At 62.2% G+C, this 11,856-nt stretch overlaps 2 protein-coding genes across 2 annotated transcripts; both read left to right on the forward strand.

The window, feature by feature from the left end:
* Nucleotides 1-1,959: 1,959 nt before the first annotated feature.
* LOC130149703 (acrosin-like) lies at nt 1,960-4,181 on the forward strand. Its single transcript, XM_056339645.1, has 5 exons — nt 1,960-2,120; nt 2,465-2,576; nt 2,880-2,931; nt 3,022-3,167; nt 3,641-4,181. Exons 1-5 carry the CDS (start codon nt 1,960-1,962, stop codon nt 4,004-4,006), a joined length of 837 nt encoding a protein of 278 aa, XP_056195620.1. The 3' UTR covers nt 4,007-4,181.
* A 3,561-nt stretch (nt 4,182-7,742) lies between these two features.
* LOC130149705 (acrosin-like) lies at nt 7,743-11,033 on the forward strand. The gene is made up of 5 exons (XM_056339651.1): nt 7,743-8,360; nt 8,705-8,970; nt 9,262-9,407; nt 9,881-10,051; nt 10,806-11,033. Exons 1-5 carry the CDS (start codon nt 8,182-8,184, stop codon nt 11,031-11,033), a joined length of 990 nt encoding a protein of 329 aa, XP_056195626.1. The 5' UTR covers nt 7,743-8,181.
* The last annotated feature ends 823 nt before the right edge of the window (nt 11,034-11,856 follow it).

Consider the following 11,856-nt stretch of genomic DNA (forward strand, 5'->3'; position numbering starts at 1 on the left):
CGCCATGCTCCCAGGTTTGCCCCACCTGTCAACACACGCGGTCTTTGGGTGCTCTCAGCTAGGTCACCTCGGACTTGCGTGCCATTACTGGACGGGCTTGCCTGGCTACTGCTGTCCCTGCCAGAGTCCTCTCCTCCAAGTCACCCCAAGCTCTTCCTTCAAGCAGCTGTGAAGCGTGGCCACCTCTGACGGCATTCCCCGCTAGCCACCTGCCAAACATGGTGCTGGAAGAGCAGAGTTTCCCCAGCACACAAGTTGTCTTCTCCAAGGCCGCCTTCTGCCTGCTCTCAGCAGACCCATGGGAGCCGGCAGCAGGTCCCTTTTCAAAACACAAAGCAGCCTTGAGCCCGCTCGCTTGGAGGCCCGGTTCTGGGGCCTAGGAAGCCGGGCTGCGCCTCAAGCGCCTTGAGAGCAGCTCTTCCGCTTTCAGGCAGAGCCTGCGTGGTCCTCCTCCTCGGGACCCAGTTGCTCCCTCCGCTCTGTGCCTTACGCCTCGCCACACAAGCCAGGATGGCAGCAGGGAGCTGCCGCACCTCTCACAAGCTTTGGGGCTGCCATCCTTCAAGCCACTGCCCTCTACCCTCCAGGGACCTAGCCCTGCTGCGCAACCGTAATGCACGTGCCTGGCTCCTGCTTTTCTCCTGCACTCCAGCAGGTGAGCAAGGCTCCGCCAGACAGCGGCAGAAGGCAGACGCACGAGACAAGGCTGATGCAGGATTTACCAAAGCCCTGGACAACAATGGCACGTACGGCTGAGAGCAGGAGCATCCTTCTCTCTCGAGAATTTCACCTTGCTTGTCCTTGCCACAAGTGCCCTGCTCGGTGTGCCCCCAGAACCGCAATCGAGCTCATAGGCAGCAAGGACACGAAGCCTGCCAGAGGGCGTTGCTGTGGCTGACATAGCCAGCCAGGACTGTGCTGCGCCTGCGTTTCACTGTGCTTTGTGCAGCAAGGTTGACAGTGCTGGGCTACGCGTGGCTTATTTGGCTTGCCCAGCACTGTTGCCGGCCGCAGCCGTAAGAGAGATTGGCTCTTGGACACCCAGGCATGCGCGTGCTGCCTGTAGTAGCCCCGCTCTCTGGTGTCTCTTTATTGGGAAGGAGACGGTGGCACAGGGCTGCAGAGAGCAGGGCGGCAGGGAACTTCGCAAAGAGGCTGCGAGGCCATGCTCGCTTTTGTCCTGTGAGCTGTTAACAGGCAGAGCTGGGAGCCAGGCGCCGCTGCCTGCCACGGGGCCTGCCCACCCTGATGGCGCAGCGCAAGCAGGGCATTGCACGGGGCTCTGTCGGGGTGTGCGATCCCAGCTTCTGCCTCCACTCCTGCTTGGAACCCCTCCTATTGCCTCCCCTCCCCCCCCACCCCCACCCCCCCGACACCACCACGCCCAGCACCCGGAACCGGGCACTCTGTGACATCAGCCCCACGTCCAAGGGAACCCCAGGCAACGGGAATCCTGCGGGCAGTACGACGGCGGCCGTACTGGTGGCGACAAGCCCTCGTCCTTGCAACTGCCACATGTCGCTGGCAGCGATGGATTTTCTGCATGTCCTCATTGTCCTGCTGGCCGTGTGCTGTCCTGTGCACGGCACGTGGGACAGCTGTGGGTAAGTGGCCCCAGGCTCTGGGAGGGAGCTTGGGCAACCCTTGTGGGCTTCACTGGAGGGGGCCTGCTTGTCCCCCATGGCCACCCCACAGGTTCTTGAAGGCCGTCTGGGAGGCTCAGCTCCTTGCCAGCTCCCGGGCTGCCGGCACAACTGGTCCACGGGCTGAAGCAGAAAGCGGGGCGAGGGGAGCGGGGCGCACGCCCCACGGGTTTCCTCGGCCCTTCTGGCCATGCCGTGTGGGGAGGGAAGACAGCTGGCCTTCAGCCGCAACGGCGCAAGCCATCCAGCAGCACAGTAAGGAGTTTCTGGTTACAGAGGGAGCTGCGGCCTTCGGCCCATGGCTTTGCACTACGGCATGTCGCGCGTCGTGGGTGGCACAGATGCCCAGCCAGGGGCCTGGCCCTGGATCGTCAGCATCCAGGCTCTCTTGGAAGGAGGCACGGCGCACATCTGCGGGGGCTCCCTCATCAGCCCACAGTGGGTCCTCACAGCAGCCCACTGCTTCATCGAGGTCAGGTAAGGAGGACCAGGGGTCGGGGCTAGCCCCACAAAACTAGCAGGTGCCCTGAGCGCAGGAGCACGTGCTACTGCCATCCTGTTGCCCTGCAGTATACGCCCAGTGCCTGGGCACTCCGGAGCCCCGCCGAGAGGCTTGCTCAGGAGAAGGCTGGGCTCGCGTGCCACTGCTTGCCAGCAGCCTCCAGCTGGACACTGCTTGAGCCCAAGGCACGCCAGGGCAGTCGCAGCCTCCCTAGCGCTGCTTGCCTCTCTCCCTTGCCAAGCAGAAGGCAGGGCAAGTGCCAGGCTGCTGCAGCATGTGGCTGCGCTCCCTCTGAGCCCTCTCTCCATCTGCCTTGCAGGTACATCACCGCCTTGCGTGTGGTGCTCGGTGTCACCCAGCTGACTCAGCTGGGCCCTGAGGCTCAGGTGCGCAACGTCAGGCAGCTGCTGGTTCACCAGCACTACCGGAATGTCACGCAGAGGAACGACATTGCCTTGCTGGAACTGGACCAGCCTGTCCAGTGCAACAGCTACGTACAGCTTGCCTGTGTGCCTGACGCCTCGCTGAGAGTCTCAGAGCTGACAGCCTGCTACGTCAGTGGCTGGGGTGCCAGGAATGCAAGAGGTGAGTTGCCAAAACCTAGTGGCGGCGCGAGTGCAAGCTTGGCCAGCTTGGGGAGGCAGGTTGCGCTTCCTGATGGCAGAGGCGAAAGCCAGAGTCAGGCTGTGGGGACGTATGCCTCTTAAGGAGATGGGCCTGAGCCATTCCCCCAGAGCAAGGCAGAAAGGAAAGAGCGGTCCAACGCCTCTCCGCATGCAAAGCCAAGCCCCGGGATAAGCCTTCAGCCCGCCAGACAGGGGGAGGAGAACTGGCAGTGAGCTGCTGGGTGTTCATTCCTTTCTGTGCTCTTCACAGCTGGAGCATCGGCATACGCGCTGCAGGAGGCCCAGGTCCACCTCATCGATGCCAGGGTCTGTAACAGCAGCGGGTGGTACAGAGGGGCCATCCACACCCACAACATCTGTGCTGGCTACCCGCAGGGCGGCATCGACACCTGCCAGGTAGGAGTGTGCTACAAGCCAAGCCCCGGCAGCACAGGCAGCCCCGCCACAACCGCCCAAACGTGTGCCGTCACTCACGGCCTTTTGCTGGCCACTCACACTCCCATGGCTGGGTCCCCACCGATGAGGGCCTTCCCCCGCCCTTCCCCACGGGAAGGCCCTTGCCCAGGGCCTGCCCGCCTTGTCCCAGAGGCCTGACACTCTGCCTGGAAGGCCCACCCGGTGCCCTTGGCAGCCCAGAGCTCCACCATCCCAAGCCTGACACAGCCGTCTGCCTACACCTGCAGCATCACCGTGCCGCAGTGAGAGCGAGCCCTGCCTTGCAAGCCCACCGCCCCCTGCCAGGCAAGCTTCTACAGAGCTTGCCTGGCCACTCCATAGAGCTCTGGCAGGTGCTGTGAGAGAGAAGGAGCCCGCCACCGGGCTGACGCTGGCCACCCAGCAACCCCTTCATCCTCTCTCCTGCGCTGCAGGGGGACAGCGGTGGGCCTCTCGTGTGCCAAGACAAGCGCGCGGACTACTTCTGGCTTGTTGGTGTGACCAGCTGGGGGACGGGCTGTGCGAGAGCAAGGAAGCCCGGCGTCTACACCTCCACCCAGCACTTCTACGACTGGATCCTGGCGCAGATGGGCCTGCGCCTAGCAGTAACGACTACTGCAAGGCCACAGCCGGTCTTCACCTACACCCCCGTCCAGAGGCCAAGGCCAAGGCCAAGGCCAACAGAAGCGGGCAGGTTTACACCCTGCCCGTTTCCAGTCCAGAAGCTGCTGGACTTCTTTACTCGGCTGCAGGAGCTCCTGCAGTACCTAAGGGGGAAACAGCTTGGAGCAGCACGATGAAGAGGGTCCAGGGCAGGCTGCAGCGCACCACCACCGCTTCCCGCTGGGGCAATGCCTGCTGAAGCAAAGGCAACCTCCGTGTCAAAGGCCTGCTCTGTCCTGCCCGCGCTCCTCGCAAGGGCAGAATGAAGCTGGCTGACTTCTCGCAATAAAGTGTTTCTGTCTGCACGGCTAACCACGCGCCAGTCCACTTCAGTCTCCTGTGCAAGGCAAGGACTTCCGCGCCCGGCAGCTGCCGAAGGAGGCGGGCTGCCACGTCGGGCACAAAGGGTCACTGCAAAGGGCTGAAGCTCTGCCCGCTCTGAGAGAAGCATGAGGACAGAGTGGAAGAAGGGAAGGCAGGTCATCGCAGGGCTCGGGGCCTTGGGGGTGGCACCTGGAAGCAGAGAATGCCTTAGGCCGGCTCCTGGTGGGAACCCCGGGTGCTTCTGGACGAGGCGCAAGCAAACTTGAAAGTGGACTCTCACGGCCAGCTGGGGGTCAGGGCAGATCCACGAGCTTGGGCCTTTGCTTATGCCGCGGAGTTCCTGGGCTTCCCCAGGCTGCTCTGCTTTCACAGCTGCGCCATGTTGCCAAGCCCAAGCCTACAGCTGCCGTGGCTGGAGGGAGCGCCAGTAGCTTTGAGCGGGGAGCAAAGCAGCTGCTGCTGCTTGGCTGTCCCCCGCTCCCTGGTCACCTACTGGCTGTAGTATCGGGGCTCCCGTATGACTGCCTGCAGGCTCTGCCTGGTCCTGTGCCAGGCTCTTCTTCAGGTTTGTGGCTGCACTGGTGACCTTGGCCCTGCTGCTTCCCACAGCATGCCCTCTGGCCGCTCCATCCCCTTGGGTTTCTCCACACAGGACCCCTGTTGCGGAGCCAGCAGACCCCCTTCTGCCCACAACTGACCACGCTCAGCCTGAGAGCTCCGCGGCGCCTTCGGCTTGGTGACACCTCTGACTATCGCAGTGCTGGGGGAGCAAGCTGTGTGTAGGGGATGTTACCAAGCCTGCTAGGAGTGCAGGGGAGTGGACCTTGCGCTCTGTGCTACGAGGTACGCCTGAGGCCTCTTGACAGAAAGCCGGACTTGTGCCGGGAGGGAGCATGCTCCAGCATCATCCGCAGAGCCATAAGTGTTCCTTTCACTGCATGATCGAGAGGAAGCAAAGGGCATGCCCTTGTTTCCAGAGATCCCAGTTCAGCCGGAGGCGTGCCCTGCAGCCATGGGTGGGAACAGAGCTGGGAGCTGCAGCACCATGGCTTGCCGGGGACCAAGCGCAGAGCAAGAGGAGGACGGTCCTACACAGCTTCAGAGGCAGGCCCTTCTGCAGCTCCCGCAGGGGGGGCGTGCCTAGGTGAGGGCATGTGTAGGGGTCTGCACACGAGCAAGTTGACTTTGAAGGCTTAGTCGTGTACCTTTAAGACAGCCACAAAAACGTCAAGCATGTGAACAGCATGTGAAAACCCGGAACATAAAACCGCAGCATACCGGCACATGCAGCAACAGCAAATAGCAAGGAAGAAAAAGAAGACAGAAAGCCTACCAGCATGTGACACGTGTACTATCTAAGATATATAAGCAATACTTAAAAACAAGGAAGAGCCATTTTGCCTGAACCCAGCCACGCAGATAGGGAGTTTTGGAGTCCCTACCGACTTGCGTCACCACAGGCATGCATGCTCAAGCACCTGCAAGTCCTTCCTGCCTCCAGGAGGTGGAGAGGTGGCCAGTGGCTGGCAGGCCTGGTCCTCTTGCAAGGTGGAGATGCTGGGGATGAGCAAGCACGTTGGCTGCAGCCACAGGCCATCCACATGCCTGAAAGGCTCTCTCTCCCCTCTTGCTTGTCACCTCGTCCAGCTTCAGGTTCGCTAGTGAGTTGCGCACACACACAGGGCTCCCAGCAGCAGCTGGCCCGAGACACTGTGGCTTTCCAAGCGCTGGCTGCCTGTGGCATGTCTTGCCGTCGGCCTTTGCTAGCAGCCAGGCCTGGGGACCCACCGCGCAGCAGGTGCAGAGTGGTCCCACACAGGAAGGGCTTTGGGGTGGCTCTCCAAAAGAGGCCAGCGGGTTCTGTGGTGATCAGGCACAGGGCTCAGGCAAGCGAAGCAGCCAGCACTTTGCTTCTGTGTGACAGTCTCCTCGATCCCCCCTGCTCTCCAATTGCCATCCTTATACGTGCCCCTCACCTTCCCTGGCTCCTCCCTTTCTCAGCCCTGCTCTCCTCCCAGAAACGGGGCCAACCCCGCTTCTTTTGCCCCGCCATGCTCCCAGGTTTGCCCCACCTGTCAACACACGCGGTCTTTGGGTGCTCTCAGCTAGGTCACCTCGGACTTGCGTGCCATTACTGGACGGGCTTGCCTGGCTACTGCTGTCCCTGCCAGAGTCCTCTCCTCCAAGTCACCCCAAGCTCTTCCTTCAAGCAGCTGTGAAGCGTGGCCACCTCTGACGGCATTCCCCGCTAGCCACCTGCCAAACATGGTGCTGGAAGAGCAGAGTTTCCCCAGCACACAAGTTGTCTTCTCCAAGGCCGCCTTCTGCCTGCTCTCAGCAGACCCATGGGAGCCGGCAGCAGGTCCCTTTTCAAAACACAAAGCAGCCTTGAGCCCGCTTGCTTGGAGGCCCGGTTCTGGGGCCTAGGAAGCCGGGCTGCGCCTCAAGCGCCTTGAGAGCAGCTCTTCCGCTTTCAGGCAGAGCCTGCGTGGTCCTCCTCCTCGGGACCCAGTTGCTCCCTCCGCTCTGTGCCTTACGCCTCGCCACACAAGCCAGGATGGCAGCAGGGAGCTGCCGCACCTCTCACAAGCTTTGGGGCTGCCATCCTTCAAGCCACTGCCCTCTACCCTCCAGGGACCTAGCCCTGCTGCGCAACCGTAATGCACGTGCCTGGCTCCTGCTTTTCTCCTGCACTCCAGCAGGTGAGCAAGGCTCCGCCAGACAGCGGCAGAAGGCAGACGCACGAGACAAGGCTGATGCAGGATTTACCAAAGCCCTGGACAACAATGGCACGTACGGCTGAGAGCAGGAGCATCCTTCTCTCTCGAGAATTTCACCTTGCTTGTCCTTGCCACAAGTGCCCTGCTCGGTGTGCCCCCAGAACCGCAATCGAGCTCATAGGCAGCAAGGACACGAAGCCTGCCAGAGGGCGTTGCTGTGGCTGACATAGCCAGCCAGGACTGTGCTGCGCCTGCGTTTCACTGTGCTTTGTGCAGCAAGGTTGACAGTGCTGGGCTACGCGTGGCTTATTTGGCTTGCCCAGCACTGTTGCCGGCCGCAGCCGTAAGAGAGATTGGCTCTTGGACACCCAGGCATGCGCGTGCTGCCTGTAGTAGCCCCGCTCTCTGGTGTCTCTTTATTGGGAAGGAGACGGTGGCACAGGGCTGCAGAGAGCAGGGCGGCAGGGAACTTCGCAAAGAGGCTGCGAGGCCATGCTCGCTTTTGTCCTGTGAGCTGTTAACAGGCAGAGCTGGGAGCCAGGCGCCGCTGCCTGCCACGGGGCCTGCCCACCCTGATGGCGCAGCGCAAGCAGGGCATTGCACGGGGCTCTGTCGGGGTGTGCGATCCCAGCTTCTGCCTCCACTCCTGCTTGGAACCCCTCCTATTGCCTCCCCTCCCCCCCCCACCCCCACCCCCCCGACACCACCACGCCCAGCACCCGGAACCGGGCACTCTGTGACATCAGCCCCACGTCCAAGGGAACCCCAGGCAACGGGAATCCTGCGGGCAGTACGACGGCGGCCGTACTGGTGGCGACAAGCCCTCGTCCTTGCAACTGCCACATGTCGCTGGCAGCGATGGATTTTCTGCATGTCCTCATTGTCCTGCTGGCCGTGTGCTGTCCTGTGCACGGCACGTGGGACAGCTGTGGGTAAGTGGCCCCAGGCTCTGGGAGGGAGCTTGGGCAACCCTTGTGGGCTTCACTGGAGGGGGCCTGCTTGTCCCCCATGGCCACCCCACAGGTTCTTGAAGGCCGTCTGGGAGGCTCAGCTCCTTGCCAGCTCCCGGGCTGCCGGCACAACTGGTCCACGGGCTGAAGCAGAAAGCGGGGCGAGGGGAGCGGGCGCACGCCCCACGGGTTTCCTCGGCCCTTCTGGCCATGCCGTGTGGGGAGGGAAGACAGCTGGCCTTCAGCCGCAACGGCGCAAGCCATCCAGCAGCACAGTAAGGAGTTTCTGGTTACAGAGGGAGCTGCGGCCTTCGGCCCATGGCTTTGCACTACGGCATGTCGCGCGTCGTGGGTGGCACAGATGCCCAGCCAGGGGCCTGGCCCTGGATCGTCAGCATCCAGGCTCTCTTGGAAGGAGGCACGGCGCACATCTGCGGGGGCTCCCTCATCAGCCCACAGTGGGTCCTCACAGCAGCCCACTGCTTCATCGAGGTCAGGTAAGGAGGACCAGGGGTCGGGGCTAGCCCCACAACACTAGCAGGTGCCCTGAGCGCAGGAGCACGTGCTACTGCCATCCTGTTGCCCTGCAGTATACGCCCAGTGCCTGGGCACTCCGGAGCCCCGCCGAGAGGCTTGCTCAGGAGAAGGCTGGGCTCGCGTGCCACTGCTTGCCAGCAGCCTCCAGCTGGACACTGCTTGAGCCCAAGGCACGCCAGGGCAGTCGCAGCCTCCCTAGCGCTGCTTGCCTCTCTCCCTTGCCAAGCAGAAGGCAGGGCAAGTGCCAGGCTGCTGCAGCATGTGGCTGCGCTCCCTCTGAGCCCTCTCTCCATCTGCCTTGCAGGTACATCACCGCCTTGCGCGTGGTGCTCGGTGTCACCCAGCTGACTCAGCTGGGCCCTGAGGCTCAGGTGCGCAACGTCAGGCAGCTGCTGGTTCACCAGCACTACCGGAATGTCACGCAGAGGAACGACATTGCCTTGCTGGAACTGGACCAGCCTGTCCAGTGCAACAGCTACGTACAGCTTGCCTGTGTGCCTGACGCCTCGCTGAGAGTCTCAGAGCTGACAGCCTGCTACGTCAGTGGCTGGGGTGCCAGGAATGCAAGAGGTGAGTTGCCAAAACCTAGTGGCGGCACGAGTGCAAGCTTGGCCAGCTTGGGGAGGCAGGTTGCGCTTCCTGATGGCAGAGGCGAAAGCCAGAGTCAGGCTGTGGGGACGTATGCCTCTTAAGGAGATGGGCCTGAGCCATTCCCCCAGAGCAAGGCAGAAAGGAAAGAGCGGTCCAACGCCTCTCCGCATGCAAAGCCAAGCCCCGGGATAAGCCTTCAGCCCGCCAGACAGGGGGAGGAGAACTGGCAGTGAGCTGCTGGGTGTTCATTCCTTTCTGTGCTCTTCACAGCTGGAGCATCGGCATACGCGCTGCAGGAGGCCCAGGTCCACCTCATCGATGCCAGGGTCTGTAACAGCAGCGGGTGGTACAGAGGGGCCATCCACACCCACAACATCTGTGCTGGCTACCCGCAGGGCGGCATCGACACCTGCCAGGTAGGAGTGTGCTACAAGCCAAGCCCCGGCAGCACAGGCAGCCCCGCCACAACCGCCCAAACGTGTGCCGTCACTCACGGCCTTTTGCTGGCCACTCACACTCCCATGGCTGGGTCCCCACCGATGAGGGCCTTCCCCCGCCCTTCCCCACGGGAAGGCCCTTGCCCAGGGCCTGCCCGCCTTGTCCCAGAGGCCTGACACTCTGCCTGGAAGGCCCACCCGGTGCCCTTGGCAGCCCAGAGCTCCACCATCCCAAGCCTGACACAGCCGTCTGCCTACACCTGCAGCATCACCGTGCCGCAGTGAGAGCGAGCCCTGCCTTGCAAGCCCACCGCCCCCTGCCAGGCAAGCTTCTACAGAGCTTGCCTGGCCACTCCATAGAGCTCTGGCAGGTGCTGTGAGAGAGAAGGAGCCCGCCACCGGGCTGACGCTGGCCACCCAGCAACCCCTTCATCCTCTCTCCTGCGCTGCAGGGGGACAGCGGTGGGCCTCTCGTGTGCCAAGACAAGCGCGCGGACTACTTCTGGCTTGTTGGTGTGACCAGCTGGGGGACGGGCTGTGCGAGAGCAAGGAAGCCCGGCGTCTACACCTCCACCCAGCACTTCTACGACTGGATCCTGGCGCAGATGGGCCTGCGCCTAGCAGTAACGACTACTGCAAGGCCACAGCCGGTCTTCACCTACACCCCCGTCCAGAGGCCAAGGCCAAGGCCAAGGCCAACAGAAGCGGGCAGGTTTACACCCTGCCCGTTTCCAGTCCAGAAGCTGCTGGACTTCTTTACTCGGCTGCAGGAGCTCCTGCAGTACCTAAGGGGGAAACAGCTTGGAGCAGCACGATGAAGAGGGTCCAGGGCAGGCTGCAGCGCACCACCACCGCTTCCCGCTGGGGCAATGCCTGCTGAAGCAAAGGCAACCTCCGTGTCAAAGGCCTGCTCTGTCCTGCCCGCGCTCCTCGCAAGGGCAGAATGAAGCTGGCTGACTTCTCGCAATAAAGTGTTTCTGTCTGCACGGCTAACCACGCGCCAGTCCACTTCAGTCTCCTGTGCAAGGCAAGGACTTCCGCGCCCGGCAGCTGCCGAAGGAGGCGGGCTGCCACGTCGGGCACAAAGGGTCACTGCAAAGGGCTGAAGCTCTGCCCGCTCTGAGAGAAGCATGAGGACAGAGTGGAAGAAGGGAAGGCAGGTCATCGCAGGGCTCGGGGCCTTGGGGGTGGCACCTGGAAGCAGAGAATGCCTTAGGCCGGCTCCTGGTGGGAACCCCGGGTGCTTCTGGACGAGGCGCAAGCAAACTTGAAAGTGGACTCTCACGGCCAGCTGGGGGTCAGGGCAGATCCACGAGCTTGGGCCTTTGCTTATGCCGCGGAGTTCCTGGGCTTCCCCAGGCTGCTCTGCTTTCACAGCTGCGCCATGTTGCCAAGCCCAAGCCTACAGCTGCCGTGGCTGGAGGGAGCGCCAGTAGCTTTGAGCGGGGAGCAAAGCAGCTGCTGCTTGGCTGTCCCCCCTCCCCCCTCTTTGGCCGCCTTCTGGCCGTAGTATCGACCACGCTTGACGAGCAACTGGAGGCTCTGGGGGTACCAGACATCTATGGAGGAGTGCCACGGGGACTTGAGTGGAATGGTCGAGTCTAGGGGACCAGATCCCTGGTCCAGTGTGCTTTTATTGAGTGCCTGAGGCTCTGCAGAGCGGTCTGGGGTGCTATGAAGGCCGTAGAAGGTGGCCTGAGTGGACTAGAGAGAACCTAAGGCTGCCTCAGGGTAGCCAGGGTAAAGGGTGCCCAGTGCCAGGTGGCCTCCACAGCTATCAGGGACCTGGGAACAGGCACTGTCATGTGGGGAGGCAGGGAGCGTCGCATGGGCTTGTTGTGCTCATCATCTCCATGCCCCTTTTCAGTGCCTTGATGTTGCAGCTAGTCCAGGCACTTCCCCCCACCAGCACAGGGACCCTTGCACAGCACCCAGCTTAAGATCACTGGCACCGGCTGCCCAGAGAGGCCTCTGGAAACATTCCAACACCACCTGCACATGATTTTTTGCAACCTGTTCTAGCACAGCCTGCTTTTGCAGGGGATTGGGCTAGATAATCTCCAGAGGTTCCCTCCAACAATGACCATTGTGTGATTCTGTGACTTGTGGCACTTTGGCTGAGGAAGAAAAGGTCAGGATCCTCAGGCAACTCGACATCTGACTGCCTTCCCAGTGTCTGTCCAAGAAACCTGTCAGTCCTCACTAACAGAAGTTTGACCTCCACATGTGGGCTTGCAGATGTGCATGAGCACTGCAGGGCAACAGCCTTCTCTCTCTTCCCCATCCTCTACTGCAGGGCGAGTGCAGATGTTCTGCCAAGGGAGCACCAGTCTGCACAGGCCCTGCTGCTGTCACTGTTGTGCAGCGGCTCTTCTACCCTGGGCTCCCTCTACTGTGTCCCACACCACTGGCCTGGTGTGATGGCAGA

The sequence above is a fragment of the Falco biarmicus genome, chromosome 5, assembly GCF_023638135.1.
Source record: "Falco biarmicus isolate bFalBia1 chromosome 5, bFalBia1.pri, whole genome shotgun sequence".
In the NCBI taxonomy this organism is placed as follows: Eukaryota; Metazoa; Chordata; class Aves; order Falconiformes; family Falconidae; genus Falco; species Falco biarmicus.

What these genes read in the sequence shown, in the direction of transcription:
- LOC130149703 (XM_056339645.1), top strand. Translation starts at nt 1,960, where the DNA reads ATGTCGCGCGTCGTGGGTGGCACAGATGCCCAGCCAGGGGCCTGGCCC. An exon ending in TTCACCAGCACTACCGGAAT is followed by an intron (nt 2,577 to 2,879) that starts GTCACGCAGAGG and finishes CCATTCCCCCAG; the next exon opens with AGCAAGGCAGAAAGGAAAGA. An exon ending in CTCTCCGCATGCAAAGCCAA is followed by an intron (nt 2,932 to 3,021) that starts GCCCCGGGATAA and finishes TGCTCTTCACAG; the next exon opens with CTGGAGCATCGGCATACGCG.
- LOC130149705 (XM_056339651.1), top strand. Translation starts at nt 8,182, where the DNA reads ATGGCTTTGCACTACGGCATGTCGCGCGTCGTGGGTGGCACAGATGCC. An exon ending in CACTGCTTCATCGAGGTCAG is followed by an intron (nt 8,361 to 8,704) that starts GTAAGGAGGACC and finishes TCTGCCTTGCAG; the next exon opens with GTACATCACCGCCTTGCGCG. An exon ending in GGGTGCCAGGAATGCAAGAG is followed by an intron (nt 8,971 to 9,261) that starts GTGAGTTGCCAA and finishes TGCTCTTCACAG; the next exon opens with CTGGAGCATCGGCATACGCG.